The following is a 13,936-nucleotide window of genomic DNA, read 5'->3' as shown; positions in this document are numbered from 1 at the left end:
CGGGCTCGGGGCAGCCCACGTGACAGCTGGGCAGGGGCCAGCCTGCAGCTCCTGGGAACAAACTGGCACAAAGCAGCCGTACCCGGCGGGCGGGAGCCGGATCTGGCGGGGGGAGGGGCGCGGGGAGGGGAGGGGCTCGCCGGCTCCGGGTTCCCCAGGCCCCTGCGGAGCCCCGCCCCTGAGACCGTCCGGGGAGCCCCGCGGGCCCCCGCGCCGCCCCCTCCCCCTCCGTACCTGCTCCGGGGAGGCCGGGGGGCGGCTGCAGCCTCTGCTCCCGGGCCGGGCCCTGGGGCCCGCGGGGGAAGGCCCGGCTCATGCTCCCCGAGGGCAGGGAAGGCGCCCCCAGGTGCGGCCGGGCGGACGGAGCTCCGGGCCACCTGCCGGGCGCGGGGCGGGGCCGGGGCGGGGCCTGGGGAAGCGCCAACCCGGGCTGGCCCGGGCCGCCGGGGCGTGGTGGGAACCGGGCTCGCCTCACCCGCCGCCCGAGATGCCCGCGGGGCCCATGGGGGGCAGAGGGAACCCTGGCCCGGGGAGCAGCGGGCGGCCGGCGGGGGGGGGCAGGAGTGACCCCGGGCTGGGCACAGGTGTCTCAAAGGGACACGGCACTGCACCGGGAGCCCCGAGCCGGGGAAGCAGCCGGTAAGTTAGGCTGCCTACGAGGCACAGTCGGATTCAACTCAATTCCCTCCTCCCTCCCCCTTCTTTCCTTCCCAGGCTCAGGCTCGGTGCGCGGCCCTGGGTCCCCCCGGCTCCCCGGCTCCCCGCCCCCCCCAGCCCCCTCTCCGGCCCCCCCCCGGCCCCCCCGGCCAGAGCTGGGCCTGAAGCAGCTTCCGGGGGAGACTGGAGCCCGCCCGGGCTTCTACCCCAAGGTCAGGAGCCAGGTCTCCCCGAGCCGGCTCAGACCAAATCTCAGCGTCCCCTTGGCAGGGGACGGGGAAGAAGCAGTGGGCAGAGGAGCTTTGGCTCAGTGCCAGCCTGGAGGGCACAGCGGGGTGTGCCAATCCATGCCCTCCGTCGGGGGGAGGGAGGGCTCCCGGGCCGAATCCGGACTAGAGGCTTTTGTGGGGAGCTGGGAGCTGGCTCTGCCCGGTGCCCCCCCCGGGACGTGACCCTGCTCCCGAGCTGGGCCCCGGAATGCTGGCGGCCCCCATTCCGGGCTCCCCGGCCTGGGGCTCTGGCCCAGGGGCCCGGGCGGTCCGGCACCGGAGCGGCCCAGACGCGGTGTCCCCGTCACCCCCATCGGCCCGGCCCGGATGCGGGCCCAGCTGCGGACCCGGAGCTGCCCCGGCCCCTCGGGAGCTTGGCCAGGGCACAGCTGGGGGAGGGAGAGCCCCCCCCCCGTGGAGTGCTCCCACCTGCGAGGAGGCTCCTCAGACCCCCATGGTCAGCAGCCGCCGGGGCCGCCAGAGCCGCTCGTCTGCCCAGAGAGAAAGTCCTCCCCATCTCCCCCAGACGGGCACGCGCCCTAAAAGCGCCCTGTGCTCCGCTGTCCCGGGACAAGCGCCTCTCGTGGAGTTCGCCGGCCTCCTTCCTCAGACCCGCTTCCCGGGAATGGACGAGGAGCCGCGCGGCCCGGGCCGCCTCCCGCCCGGACCCGGCTCTGGGCGGCTCTGGGCGGTCCGGGCGTCAGCCTCCGGCGCCCTGTTCACGTTTAGCTGGTGGGAGCGAGGTCCTCTTTCTTGCCTCCTGGATTTGCGCCGGGATTTTCGAGCTGTTTCGGGGCGCGCGCCTTTGCCGGCCGCGGGCGGTCTCGGGCCCATTTTTGCTGATTCCCTGGGATGCTCCAGGTGCCGTCGGGGCGTCGGGAAGCGGCGCTCCAGCTCCTCCCGTCTGGTGCCTTGAATTTCCTTTTCTGGCTCCCGCGTTTCCAGAATTAGAGCAAACAACGGGGACCGCGGCCGCTGCCTTACGTTGTCCCTGGTTTGGGGGAGGGGGGTTTGGAAAAGGTCCCAGTGCATCCCCATGGCCCAGGATGCTTTTGGTTCTGGAAACAGATCTCTTGTGATCTTGAAAAAAAGGCCCTTTTATGTCTATATTTTGTAGAGTTTTTAGCATAAATGAACGTTGTACTTTGTTTAATGGTGCAGTTTTGAATAGCTTTATTTTTAAAGAAGATTTATTCTGTTGATGATTTTCCTCCTGGAATCCCTGGTATTGAGAAAAGGTCCCTTTATGTCTATTCTTTGTAGGGTTTTTAGCATAAATGAATTTTGTACTTTGTTCAAGGTACTTTGAGCTAATTGTGTAGTTTTGAATAGTTTTATTTTTGAAAGGATTTATGATGTTGGTTTTTTGCCCTAATGTCAAACAATCTTGGTATCCCTGGTACAAATCTCACTTCATCATAATGAGATATTCCTTGGATTAATTCTATTATTTATTTATTTTATATATGTAATGCTATAATTATAGATAATTATTAGCTAATAAAAATAAATTAACAGAGGATCCTTGAATCCTTTTAGGCTATTTGATAAAATTTGATTTACAATTTTTTGAATTCTTATTTATTAATGATATTAGTCTAAAATTCTCCCATTAAAAAAAAATCTTTCCCTGTTTCAGGTAGCAGGTTTATATTTGCCTAATAAAAGGGTGCTTTTTTCCCTCCAATTTTAAGAATATCTAGCTAGTCTTTTAAAAAGACATTGTTTTCCCCCTTGGTATTGTCCTATTTACTTTTCTGTGATTAGATTATTTAAGATTGCTGATCTTCTCTCCATTTGACTATTTAACATTTTTGCAGGTATTCTTTTATTTCTTCTGTGTTCTAAGTTTTCTTAGAACACAACTCTATGCCAGGTTCTGATTATTCTTAGATCTGATTTCCTGACCTCTTCATTTTGATGAGATTGGCTAAAGGTTTGTCAATTTTGTTAATCTTTTCAAGGAAGCAACTTTTAGTTTTGTTTATTTTTCCAGGGTTTTTTTTTTCCAGTTTATTTCTCCTCTAATTCTCATTGTATTTTCTTTTATGTTTCTTTTAGGTTTATTTTGGTGCCTTTCAAACTTTTTATGAATCATCTCTTTTTCTATTTTTTCTGTAGAGTTATGATTTTTATTTTAAGGGCTACTTTAGCTGCATTTTTGACATTTATCTTTCATATAATTTATTCATTTCTATAATCTATTCTTTGATCTAGTCATTATTTGGATTTTGGATTTCTGTAAAGGGTGGATTTACTTTTTTATTTTTCTTTTTTTGCATTTGACTGTACGACCTCTATATCTAGAGGTCAGTGCTTGTAAAAGTCCTGTATGCTGAAAAATACCTATATTGTCTTGCAGGCCTATTTAGAAGGTGATATGAGTAGGTTAGTTCTAGTTTCTCCAGCAATTTGTTCAGTTCTTTGTTTTGCTTTGGTTTATCCTTCTGTTAGACTTACCTAAAATTGAGAGATGTAAAGGGCTAGAACTGAGCAATGCACTTGGATAATGGAGCACGTGAGACTAATTGCCAATTGGCCAGTTCCCTATTAACTTGTTTGAAGGCTGACCCTCCCCAGCTGTTCTGTGCTGACTTAATTGGTGGGACAAAGAGGGGGGAGTGACGTGTGTGGGAGGAGGAAGAGGAGGAGGAGGAGGAAGAAGAGGAAGAGGAAGTGAGACCAGAAGCGGACTCAGTCTCTCCTGGCGTTTGAGGGAGGAAGGTGTGTGTGAGGTAGGTAGGCAGGCCTAACCCCCTGACCTTGACTGTGAAAGATCTAGAATAAAGACGTTTAGTGATCCTGACTCCAGCTGATTTCTGCGAAGACAGAGTTCCAGCAGCTACCTAGAAATCTCTTGTCACAATCTTACCCTTATGAATTTCACTGCTAAGGCGTTTGGAACATGTAAATTTAATATTGACTTTGTTTTCTCGGATATATTTTTGCCCCTTATGATGTAGTTTTCTCGTTTTTTCCTTTTTTAGGTTTGAATGTTTATTTTCAATATACCTGATGACAGACAACTTTATTTGGATTACCTTGATGCATTTTTTTCTATCTCCTTATTTTTATTCTGTGTCTTTGCTTTCTAAATGTGTGTCTTATAAGCAGAAGATTGTGAGGTTTTGTTTTCTTATTCGATTTGTCACTCTTTCATTTTATTGGATTGTTTAATCCATCCACATTTGAAGTTAGGAGAATTAGCTTTGTGTTTTCTTCCAAATTAGGATTTTCGCTCTTTTGCTATAAACACAGTATTATGTCTCTTCAATTATTTTAGCTTAATCTCCCAGGCCCAGCATGCTCTCCCTCATCCTCTCTGACCACTGACCTCCCTGGCCTCCCTCCATCATGTCTGGACTCCAGACATTCTTTTTGGCATCCTCCAGGCCCAGAATGCTCTTCCTCATCCTCTCAGTCCCCGGCTCCTGGTGTTCTGTGAACAAGACTCTCCATCTCTGGGCTCCGGCCATTCTCTGGTGTCCCCCAGGCCTGGAACTCTCGCTCCTCTCCTCTCATGGCTGACCTCTGCCTCTTTTTAGTCCCAATTAAAATCCCGCCTCTGCAGGAAGCCACCCCCCTTAATTCTTTGCTTTGTATATATCTGTTTGCATGTTGTCTCCCTCATTAAACTGAAAGCTCTTCCAGGCAAGGACTGCCTTTCGCCTCCGTCTGCGTCCCCCTCACGGAGCACTAGCACATAGTAGGTGCTCAATACGTGTTTGTTGACTAACTCCACAAGCCTTCGTGAGGTTCCGGGTTGGAGGCCCAGGCCCCCCTCCCGAGCCCCCCTAGATCTGCGGCAGGACACAGGGCCCAGGTAAAAATGAGAAGACATTTATTGAACCAACTACAGAAGGGGGGACGCCTCGGAGAGCCCAGCAGTGCGCGGGGTTCATCCGGAAGGCTGTAGCAGGGCCCAGGAGTTTGACATCCACACAGACAAGGGACCCCACCCCCACCCAGTCCCCCCAGTTGGGGGACCAAAGCTGGATGCCCAGGATGACCCCAACCCTCCCAACACAGCAAGACAGACATCCACTGGACAGGACAGAGAGGAGGCGGGGGGCAGGGAAGAGAGAGCGAGAAGAGGGGTCCCCTACGGGCCCTTGTGACGTCTCTCTTGTCTACGATCTGGGGTGATTGGGGTGCCCCCAGTGGAACCCCTCATGTTCTCCCCCTCCCCCCAGATACAAAGTAAGAAGTTATTCACAAAGATAAGCATGGAGAGCCTAAGCCAAGCCCCCCCCAGACCCCCAAGCTCCCTCTTCGCCTCCCAGCAGCTGCTGGAGGGGCTCCGTGGCTGATAGAGCCTTCCAGACCTCCCCGGGGCGGGGATGGCGAGATCCAGTCCTGGGGCCCAGCACGAGCTCCGGGCCGTGAAGCTCCGCGGTCAAGCTGGGCTTCTGCAGACCACCGAGGCAGAGGGGCAGCTCCCCTCCGAGGCCTCTCAGCCACTGGGGGCTATTGTTCCCAGCCCCATTTTACAGATGGGGAGTCTGAGGGCCAAAAATCGTGGTTAATGACTTGTTCCAAGGCCAGCTGGTCGGTCTGTGGTGGAGACAGATCCGGGCTCCCCGTGGCCTCTTTTTCACTGGGGTGGAGGCCAAGGAGCAATGGCCCGGAGGCCCGAGGTCGGGGAAGCTGCTGGTTCTCTGGATGCAGAGAGGTCCCCAAGGAGGGGGCGGTCTCTGTGACCCCTCGCTGTGCCCCCGGAACGGGGCCCAGGCCGCCTCTCAGCTTGAGGGCGACGCCGAGAGCTCCCCGGCACATGGGGGGGGGGTCTGAGCGCGGGGGACAGGAGCGTCCACAGGCAGGCAAAGCTCTCAGAGATGGGGGGACACTGCAGTGCTGGGAGTGACCCCCGGGGAGCAGCCACAGCTCCCACAGGAGGAGGAAGTCAGGAGACATGGCACTGAAGAATAACAGCCAGGGAGCACCTGCAGCCCCCAGGGGGAGGAGGGAAGGAGCCCGGAGCCACCGGTGATGTTCCTCCACTTTCCCCTTATTGTAAGACCCTTCTTTGAGGCTCTAAGCCAGGTCTGGGGGAGCCCGCCGGCACCCCTGATGTCCCGAAGGCAGTGGTTTGGGGCATTTCCTCCAGAATCGGGCCGAGGCCCCCGCCGCTGGGGTCTGCACGCTCGCCCTTGTCCTGAAGGCGGGGGGATGCGCGACTCCCTGCCCGGGAGGGTCTGGGCTGTGGGAGCCTTGGCCCCTGGGAGTTGGCGCACAGCAGGTTCCTGCGATTTCCCAGCTGTAGGACGCGCTGTCCAGCCCTGATACTGGCTGAGGGGGGGGAGCTCAGGCCCGGAGGCTCAGGCAGCCAGGAGCAGAGCTGGGCCAGGGCTCGGGGTCCCCGTTCTGCCCCACCCCCTTCCCCAGTGCCCTCGGGTCTCCAGGAGGCTCTGAGAGAATGTGCAGACCCATGGATTCCTTGGCATTGGCCCTGGGGAGCCAAGTTCTGGGGCCACGGGCACCATCTTCTGGGCCAGCCTGGGCCACGGGGCCTCCCCTCCCGGCTAGGCCGGAGCTAGAACTCTGCCCGCTGGCAGGAAGTCCTGTGCCCGCGGCTCAGAGCCCACGGGCCTTCCACAGTTAGTGTCCCCTGTGACCAGTGGGGTGAGCGACGCCCAAGGGATGAGCCAGATCGTTCAGGCTCCCAGCAGTCGGGGTGTCCCGGCTCTGGCCCCCCCCAGGCATCCTCTCCCACGCTCGGGTCCGGCCCCGGGCAGCGTAGGAGCACTGAGTGAGAGGAACCTGGTCAGGTCGAGGGAGCCAGGTGGGCTCCGGCCATCCAGACTCCCCCCCCGAGTGGCGCCACCGGTCCTGGTCCCCTGAGAGACCCCCCACACTCTTGGGCCTGAAGAAGCTCAGACGGGCCCCGAAACCCCGGCCTCCTTCTGCTGGCCCCTGCATGACTGGACAGGCCGACCCCTGGCAGCTTGTTCCTTGTCCCACAGCGGGAATGGAAGGGCCAAGAGGGAGGCTGGGCAGACTGGAGGCTCCGGGCAGGCAGGAGGAGGCCGAGGCCCTTGGGAAGGCCGGCTCTGGGGCCCTGGCTCTGCCTCAGCATCCGCTCCAGGGGCTCGCCCTCGCCCTGGCACGGGAGCCCGCCCTCATGGGCAAGCGCCAGCCTCGCCAGCCCCAGGGCTTTCCCTCGGGCTCAGCTGCTGGTGGAGGGGGAAGGCCCCTGAGGTTTGACGGATATCATCACGAAGAGGCGGGACAGTCAGGCCTTAGATTTAAGGGGCAAGGGCTCCTTGGGGTGCTGGGGGTGGCTCAGAAACAGGATGGTCACTAACTAATAGGTACTAAGGGACTCCAAGAATGGCTGCGGGGAAGATAGGGCCGTGGGCAGGCTGGGATGTCCCTCACACTCCCGGGACCTGGCTGGGGTAGTCTGGGAGCTCAGGCTCTCCCCCCAAGGGGCCAAAGCTTCAAAGCTCATACCTGCCCCCCTCCCCAGGAAGCAAGAACAGTCACCACATTCCCCATTCACCCACTGCCAGTTTTGAAGAGTTCAGCAGCCCTGGGATCTGAGCCCTCGGCCCCTGTGGGAGGGGAAGGGGCTGAGGGAGCTGGAGGCCTCCCCCCCTCCACGCAGGGACCCACGAGCAGGAGGAGAGCAGTGAGTGCTCCCGGGCAGCTGTGCCCCCCTCCCCCAGGCTGCATGAAGTGAGCGAGGGCACGGCTTGGAAGGGCAGGGGCTGCGGAGTTGGGGGGCCCTGGTCCCAGCTCGGCGGCTCTATTTACAAGGGACGGGGAAGGGGATGGGAGAAACGCTTCCAAAGGGACAAGCATTACGTCCTCCTCTGGAGGCTCCCACTCCCACTCACTCACACACTCACACTCACTCTCAGACGGCCGCAGGAGCCCGGCCACCCCTCCCTGCCCCAATCCCACAATGCATCTCTCTCTCCAGGGGCAGGAGGGCGGCCGGGCACTGGCGGCGCTGCTCAGGTGGCCAGGTTCTCAGCGTTGATGCTGGACATCCGGATCTGCGAGCTGCTCTTGCTCAGGATGGACAGCTGGGTGCCCCCGTTCACCCCGCTGCTGGCCAGGGAGGGGTGCCGGTGCTTGAAATCCACAGCAAAGTACCGGTTGACTTTCCAGCTCCGCCATTTTCTCTTTATTTCGGACTGCACCTTTAGGGAGAAACTTCAAAAGGTCATTTCTTTATGGACCTCGCCGCTTACCTCCACGCTGAAAGCCGGGTCTGGAGGCCTCTGGCTGAGCTCCAAGGGCAGAGAGGAAGGCCCTGGGCCGCCCAACAGGGGCAGGAGGCCTGGGGGCCCTGGCGCAAGAGGGGAGGGGGCTCAAGGCCCTCCTCTCCCCATCTCTGGCTAGCGGCCTTGGAGACTTCAGGGCCAGCTGGTGACCCGTCTAAAACCATATTCCCAGGGCTCCTAGGACTCCTGTGACCTGTTTCTTCCATGACCAACATTTCCCATAACCTTTAGCTCCCGTGACTTGTGTCCTACTTTAATGAATTAAATAAAAATTAATAGAAATAATAAGTCATCAGCTATAGGACAGAAAACAGATTTACACAAATCATCAACTTTCTTGTGTGTTGCCAACAGAACCCAAGAGGAGGAGAAGTTCAACACGATGGCCGAAGGTTGCCAGGGATCCGACGTCCACTGGAGCAGCCCCAAGAGCGTCAGGTGAGGGCCTCTCTGCTGAGCCCGGGGCCACCCTGCATCTCCAGGATCCCGACTTCCCAGGCTCTGCCAGCTGCCCCCAGCCCCCATGCCTCCCGTGCCCGTTCTTGCCCATCACCGAACTTCAGGAGCCTCGCCCCCTCCGTTCTCCCAGGCTCACGACTTCTGGACTCCCCTTCCCTCCTCCCCCATGGCCAGTCATTTCAACAATGCCCTTTGAGCTCTGGCCTCTGAACTTGGCCCTCCACCCCACCCCCCAACCTGCCGCCCACTTTCTTTGCTCCTCCTGCTGGCTGAGAGCTGCTCGAGGGGGTCTGGGAGCTCGTGCTCGAGGAGTCCCTAAGGTGCCTTTTGGCTCCCACCATGGGGCTTCTTAACAGGAACAGGTTGGGTCCTTTCAGCCAACCTTGTGGCAGGGTTTTAGGCGTCCCCCAGCGGTAGGGTGCCCTTCAGCTGATTAAAGACCCTCCTCAAATGGCCTGTCCTTCCCTGCCCCCCCTCCCCCAGTGGTGGGCCTGGGCCAGGCCCCCAGGGAGACACAGAGAAAGTCCGATTGACTCAGGGCCCAAAGGCAGTGAAGCTAGCGGAGGAGAGCCTTCAACCCAGGAAGGAGCCTCTAAGGATTCCGAGGAAGGAGCCTCTCAGTTCTCCAGGAGGGTGGCAGCTATGGGCGGGGGGTCGCTGTAGTAGGGCCGGGCTGCAGGGCCTCAGCCCACCCAACCTTGGCAAGAGCAATGGGAGCTCAGAACTCACCTCCCCATTCAGGAAGCAGTAGAGGACGGCCACCACGAAGCCCTGAACAGAGGGAAGGAGTGGGGAGGGGAGGGAGGAATAAGGAAGGGGGAAAGGAGGAGGAAGGAAGGAAGAGGGAGTGGGAGAGGAGGGGAGAAAAGGGAAGAAGGAGGGAAGAAGAGAAGAGACACGTCACTCAGATTCAGTGTGAGGAGCAGAGCAGTCCCCAGCTGTCTCAGGAAGACACCGGACAAGCCAGAAGGCTCAGAAATGCCCCTTTCTTGGGAGGCGACTCTTGCATTGCATTGCCATCCTTTCCTTCTAGTCTCATCCCCATCTCCACGATGAAGATGAAGGCTCCATCTGTTTTCCCCTCAGGTAGGGCTCTGTTCCCTGTGCTCCGGCTACTCTCTCCCCATGAGACTGAGTCTCTTGTGGCCGCCACAGGCTCAGCCTCCTTTTTAACCACCTTGGCAGGATGACTCCCAAGGCCCTTCAAGATGGCACTGTTCTCCTCACACCCACTGGGCCCTGCCATGGCTCGGTCTTGGGCCCCTTCCGGCCCCTTCTTGGGGGAGCTGACTGAGCCGGCCGTGGATCTGGGTTCTAGAGCTCCTTTCTGAGTCCCTGCCTCAGCCTCCACAGGAGCCCTTCCAAACCTCTCCATTTCTCCTCAGACTTCGGGGGCTCCTCTCTGCCTCCTCCCAGCTGAGAACCAAAGTAATGAGGCCATTTACGAATGGTTTCCCTCCCTTCCCCCAGATGCCTTCTGCCAATACCTTTCCTTTGTCCCTCTGTCTCCTACAAAGAAGAGGCCAAGACTGAATTCAAATCCAGCCTGAGACACTAAGCTGTGTGACCCGGGATAAAACTTAATCTCTATTTGCTTCAATGTTCTCATCTGTGACATAAAGAAAATCATAGCATCTCTCTCCCAGGATGGATGTTTGAGGATCAAATCAGATAATAATTTAAAGGGCTTAGCACAGAGCCTAGCACCTAGTGTCTACCATCTATCTATCTACCTATCTGTCCAGCTATAATATATATTAATAATATTATAATATGTTAATATAGCTATTTTATGATTTATTTATTATTATATAGTATATTATCATTAGAAAATTAGATCAAAGTCCTCCTCATAGGCTTATTTTACCCTATCTTTTCTAGCTGATTGCCCCTCTCTATCATCCTCACTCTAACTTATCTGCTGGCTGCTGCCTTTCTACCTACAAACATTCTGATGTCTCTCGTCCTCTAAAACCCCTCAGTTTAACCAGCCTTTCCCACTAGTTACATTTATCTCCTCTTTTGTAGCTAAATTTGAAAAACGTCTAAAACTGCACTTCCTGCCCTCCCACTTTTCTCTACAGTCTGTCTGCTGACTTTGTCACTCGATGGAAACTTCTCCCTGAAGTTAGGGGTCTCTTAGTTGCCAAATCTAACCTTTTCTCAACCTTCATTCTCCTCAGCCTCTCTCCAGCCCTGGATCCCCTTGGCCACTCTCCCCTTGATCTTCTCTTTTCACCCCTCTCCCTGGGTTCTCCTACGTCTCTGAAGACTTCTCTGTGTTTCCTGCTGGATCCTCTTTCAGATCACACCTTTAACCATCGGTATCTCTCAGGGTCATGCCCCGGGTCCTCTTCTCTCTCCCCTCTATCCTATTTCACTTGGTTATCTCACCAACTCCCATGGATTCAGTTACCATCTCCATGAGGATTCTCCGTTCCCAGGTGTCTGCCTCTAACTTGTTTGCAGTCTCTGGTCTTGTCCCTCCAACTGTTTTCCTCAAACTGGACGTCCCAGACATCTTATACATGATGATGTGTCCAAAACAGAACTCATTATCTTCCCTATTATTGTTGAGGACCCCACCACCTTCTGAGTCTCTCAAGCTCCTAACCCAGAAGTCATCCTGGATTTCTCACTTTCTTAATCCCCTATCTTCAGTAGAGAGCCAAGGCCTGTCTATTGCATCTTTGCAATATTTCAGATCAATTGCATCTCTGCAACATCTCTAGTCAATCTCATTTCTGCTGTATCTCTGGTAGATTTCATTTCTGCAACATCTCTGAAAGATTTCAACTCTGCCACATCTCTTGTTGATTTCACTCCTGCAACATCTTGGTCAACTTCACCTCTGTAACATCTCTGGATGATTTCACTTCTGCATCATCTCTGGTCAATTTCACCTCTGCAACATCTCTAGTAGATTTCACCTCTGCATCATCTCTGGTCAATTTCACCTCTGCAACATTTCTGGTTGCTTTCACTCCTGCAGCATCATCTCTCCAATACCACCTTCTTTTCTCTGACCCTGTCCCCACCCTGGTCCAGCTGTCAACATCTCCTCCCCAGATTATGGCAATATTTTCTACAGGGTCTGACTGACTCAAATCTCTCCCCGCTTCTGGATATAATTCAGAAGACTTCTAGGAAGATGTTGAAGACTTCCAAGCCAGATGGGTGGAGAGGCTGCCCAGTCCATCCAAATCTCAACAAGGTCTTCCAGATCTGGTTAGTCTCTTTTGCTACTCAGTGTAAATGTGGAAAGCATGGCCCAGGACCAAGTCATGGAAGTGTTCAGAGGTTTGCAGAGACTTTCCAGGAAAGGATGGATACTTTCTTCCAGAAAAACAATGGCTAAGAAGATGGGGGTGTCTTTGGGGGAGTCTTCTTTCTTCATTGATGGCAAAAGTCCATTTAGATATGGCTCTCTGGGGGGCCCTGATGCAGTCTAGGAGCCCGCACAAGAGACAATGGGGTGCAGATGACAGGAATGTTGGGAGTCATCTGCCAATATGGTTATTCTGTGGTTGTTTTATGTGTTTTTTGCCATCACTCCCCCTTCCAAGAAAAAGGATTTCCTAAGAGACTGTACCTCTTTCCTCAATCCCAGAATCCTGGGACTGAGGGGGATTCTCAGAAGTCATCTGAACTTGTCCCTTCATTTGGAGAAGCTAAAGCCCAGAGAGAGTCAGCAAAACCTGTTCTCTCCCCATCCCTTCCAGTCTTTTGACACCTTCCTCATTCCATGGACTCTTTGATCCAGTGACCCCAGCCTCCCACAAACAAGACCCTCCATCCCTGGGCTCTGTGCATTCTCTCCCTGGCATCCCCAGGCCCAGAATGTTCTCCCTTATCTGCTGTGACCACTGTCCTCCCTGGCCTTGTTTAAATCCCAGCTCCTAGAGGAATCCTAAAAGAGATCCTTTGGGGCAGTCTCATAAAGTGCCCTCCCTCTGCTCTTTATCTCCATCCATCTCGTCAGCGTCTTGTTCATACCCAGCTGATTGCTTATTGTCTCTCTGACTGTAAGCCCCTTGAGGACAGCAGCCGTCTTGCATTTGGCGGCTACTACAGATAAGGCCCAACATTTCTCAGGCCTCCTATCTGTAGTGCCTGGCAACAGCAGGTGCATAATCAGTGCTTCCTGACTGATTGCACCCAGGTGGCGATAGAGGTGGGAGTAGAACCCGCTCTTTTGACTCCCGTCTCATACCTGGAAGGAGCCGAGTCCCAGTTCAAACACGAGTCTCTCCCTCTTGCTGACATTCTCTGGTGAGAAGGCGAACACCGTGTAATGGATTCCAAAGAGTGGGATGAGCAGCAGTGTGGAGCGGGCCAGCCTCCTGCCAAGAGAAAGCAGATCCAGCTGGTTCAGGCTCCTAGGATGGGGGAGGACCAGGGCCTCCCCAGCAGGAGGTGGACTTTCCTGGGGATCCCCAGTCAGACACACCCTCGCAGACACACACACGGTCTTCTCCTGTCTTTCTCAGCCCATCCCTGCTGGCTGGCACCACCCTTCTGCCTTCAGCTGTTAGCTCAGTGGAGGTTTGGGATGTCCTGATTCTCCAAGGATGCTCCAGAAAAGGGAAGGAGGCAGCATTGGCCCAGAGCCTCTCTCCTCTTCATTACCATGGGCATAAGGCAGAATTGTGAATGCAGGAGGAGAGCCTGCTATCCCTGAGAAAACTGTGGGGAACTTTCTGTGAGGGGGAGTCTTGGGTACTGTGGAGAATCCTTGTGTGAAAGGGAAGAGCCTTCTGAAAAGCAAAGAATATTGTGCATTGTAAACAATCCCCTGTAAGATGAGGACTGTGATCTGTGTGGACCTCTGGCCCTCCAAACATCTTGGTCTATCTGGCTGTCCGGACATCTGAATAGTGGACTTGCTTAAAGCAGGGGCTACTCTGTATCCCCAAGAGCTTCAGAAAGTGAATACTCAGCCATGGGGACTGCCTGGAGGATCTGAGGGGAAACAGAGAAGATGGTGAAGAAAGCCAGAAGGAGAAAGGTGTGAGTGGGAGGAGATAAATAGAAGTATTCTTGGAGTTAGAGAAGGTACAATGGGCTGGGGCTGGGGAGGTGGGGGTGGGGGGACAGAAGTTCTAAAACTCTTGGGTGGAGATAGAATGAAAGGCAACATCCTCTAAAATAGAGCATGAGAGGTTTGGGACAGCCGTTAGAGAATCCCAGACTAGAGCCATGACAGATAAGAGGCAAAGGCAAGTTGGAAGTCACAAGTGAAGCAGAAAGGACCCTGGTCCTCTGGAAGCACCCAGATAACGGTTGGTGCAGGCTTGTCATTTTAACAGGGGGGATGGA

The 13,936-nt window shown here is 55.0% G+C and overlaps 1 protein-coding gene across 5 annotated transcripts in view; it reads right to left on the bottom strand.

Annotated features, from left to right (window-relative positions):
* Positions 1–4,745: 4,745 nt before the first annotated feature.
* Positions 4,746–13,936, bottom strand: part of ADCYAP1R1 (ADCYAP receptor type I) — an 86,151-nt gene continuing 76,960 nt past the window's right edge. For 2 of the 5 annotated variants that reach the window (XM_074284570.1, XM_074284572.1), the window contains 3 exons: positions 12,831–12,960; positions 9,347–9,388; positions 4,746–8,087 (listed from right to left, as the gene is read on the bottom strand). In XM_074284570.1, coding sequence (XP_074140671.1) covers positions 7,902–8,087; positions 9,347–9,388; positions 12,831–12,960 — 358 coding nt within the window. In that variant the 3' untranslated portion in view covers positions 4,746–7,901. Of the gene's footprint in view, positions 8,088–9,346; positions 9,389–11,270; positions 11,521–11,574; positions 12,961–13,936 lie in introns of those variants that run through there. The other 3 variants (XM_074284569.1, XM_074284571.1, XR_012485065.1) reach the window with 2 other exon arrangements.

Source organism: Sminthopsis crassicaudata, chromosome 1 (assembly GCF_048593235.1).
Source record: "Sminthopsis crassicaudata isolate SCR6 chromosome 1, ASM4859323v1, whole genome shotgun sequence".
NCBI lineage: Eukaryota > Metazoa > Chordata > Mammalia > Dasyuromorphia > Dasyuridae > Sminthopsis > Sminthopsis crassicaudata.
This window is presented reverse-complemented; position numbering and strand designations above follow the sequence as displayed.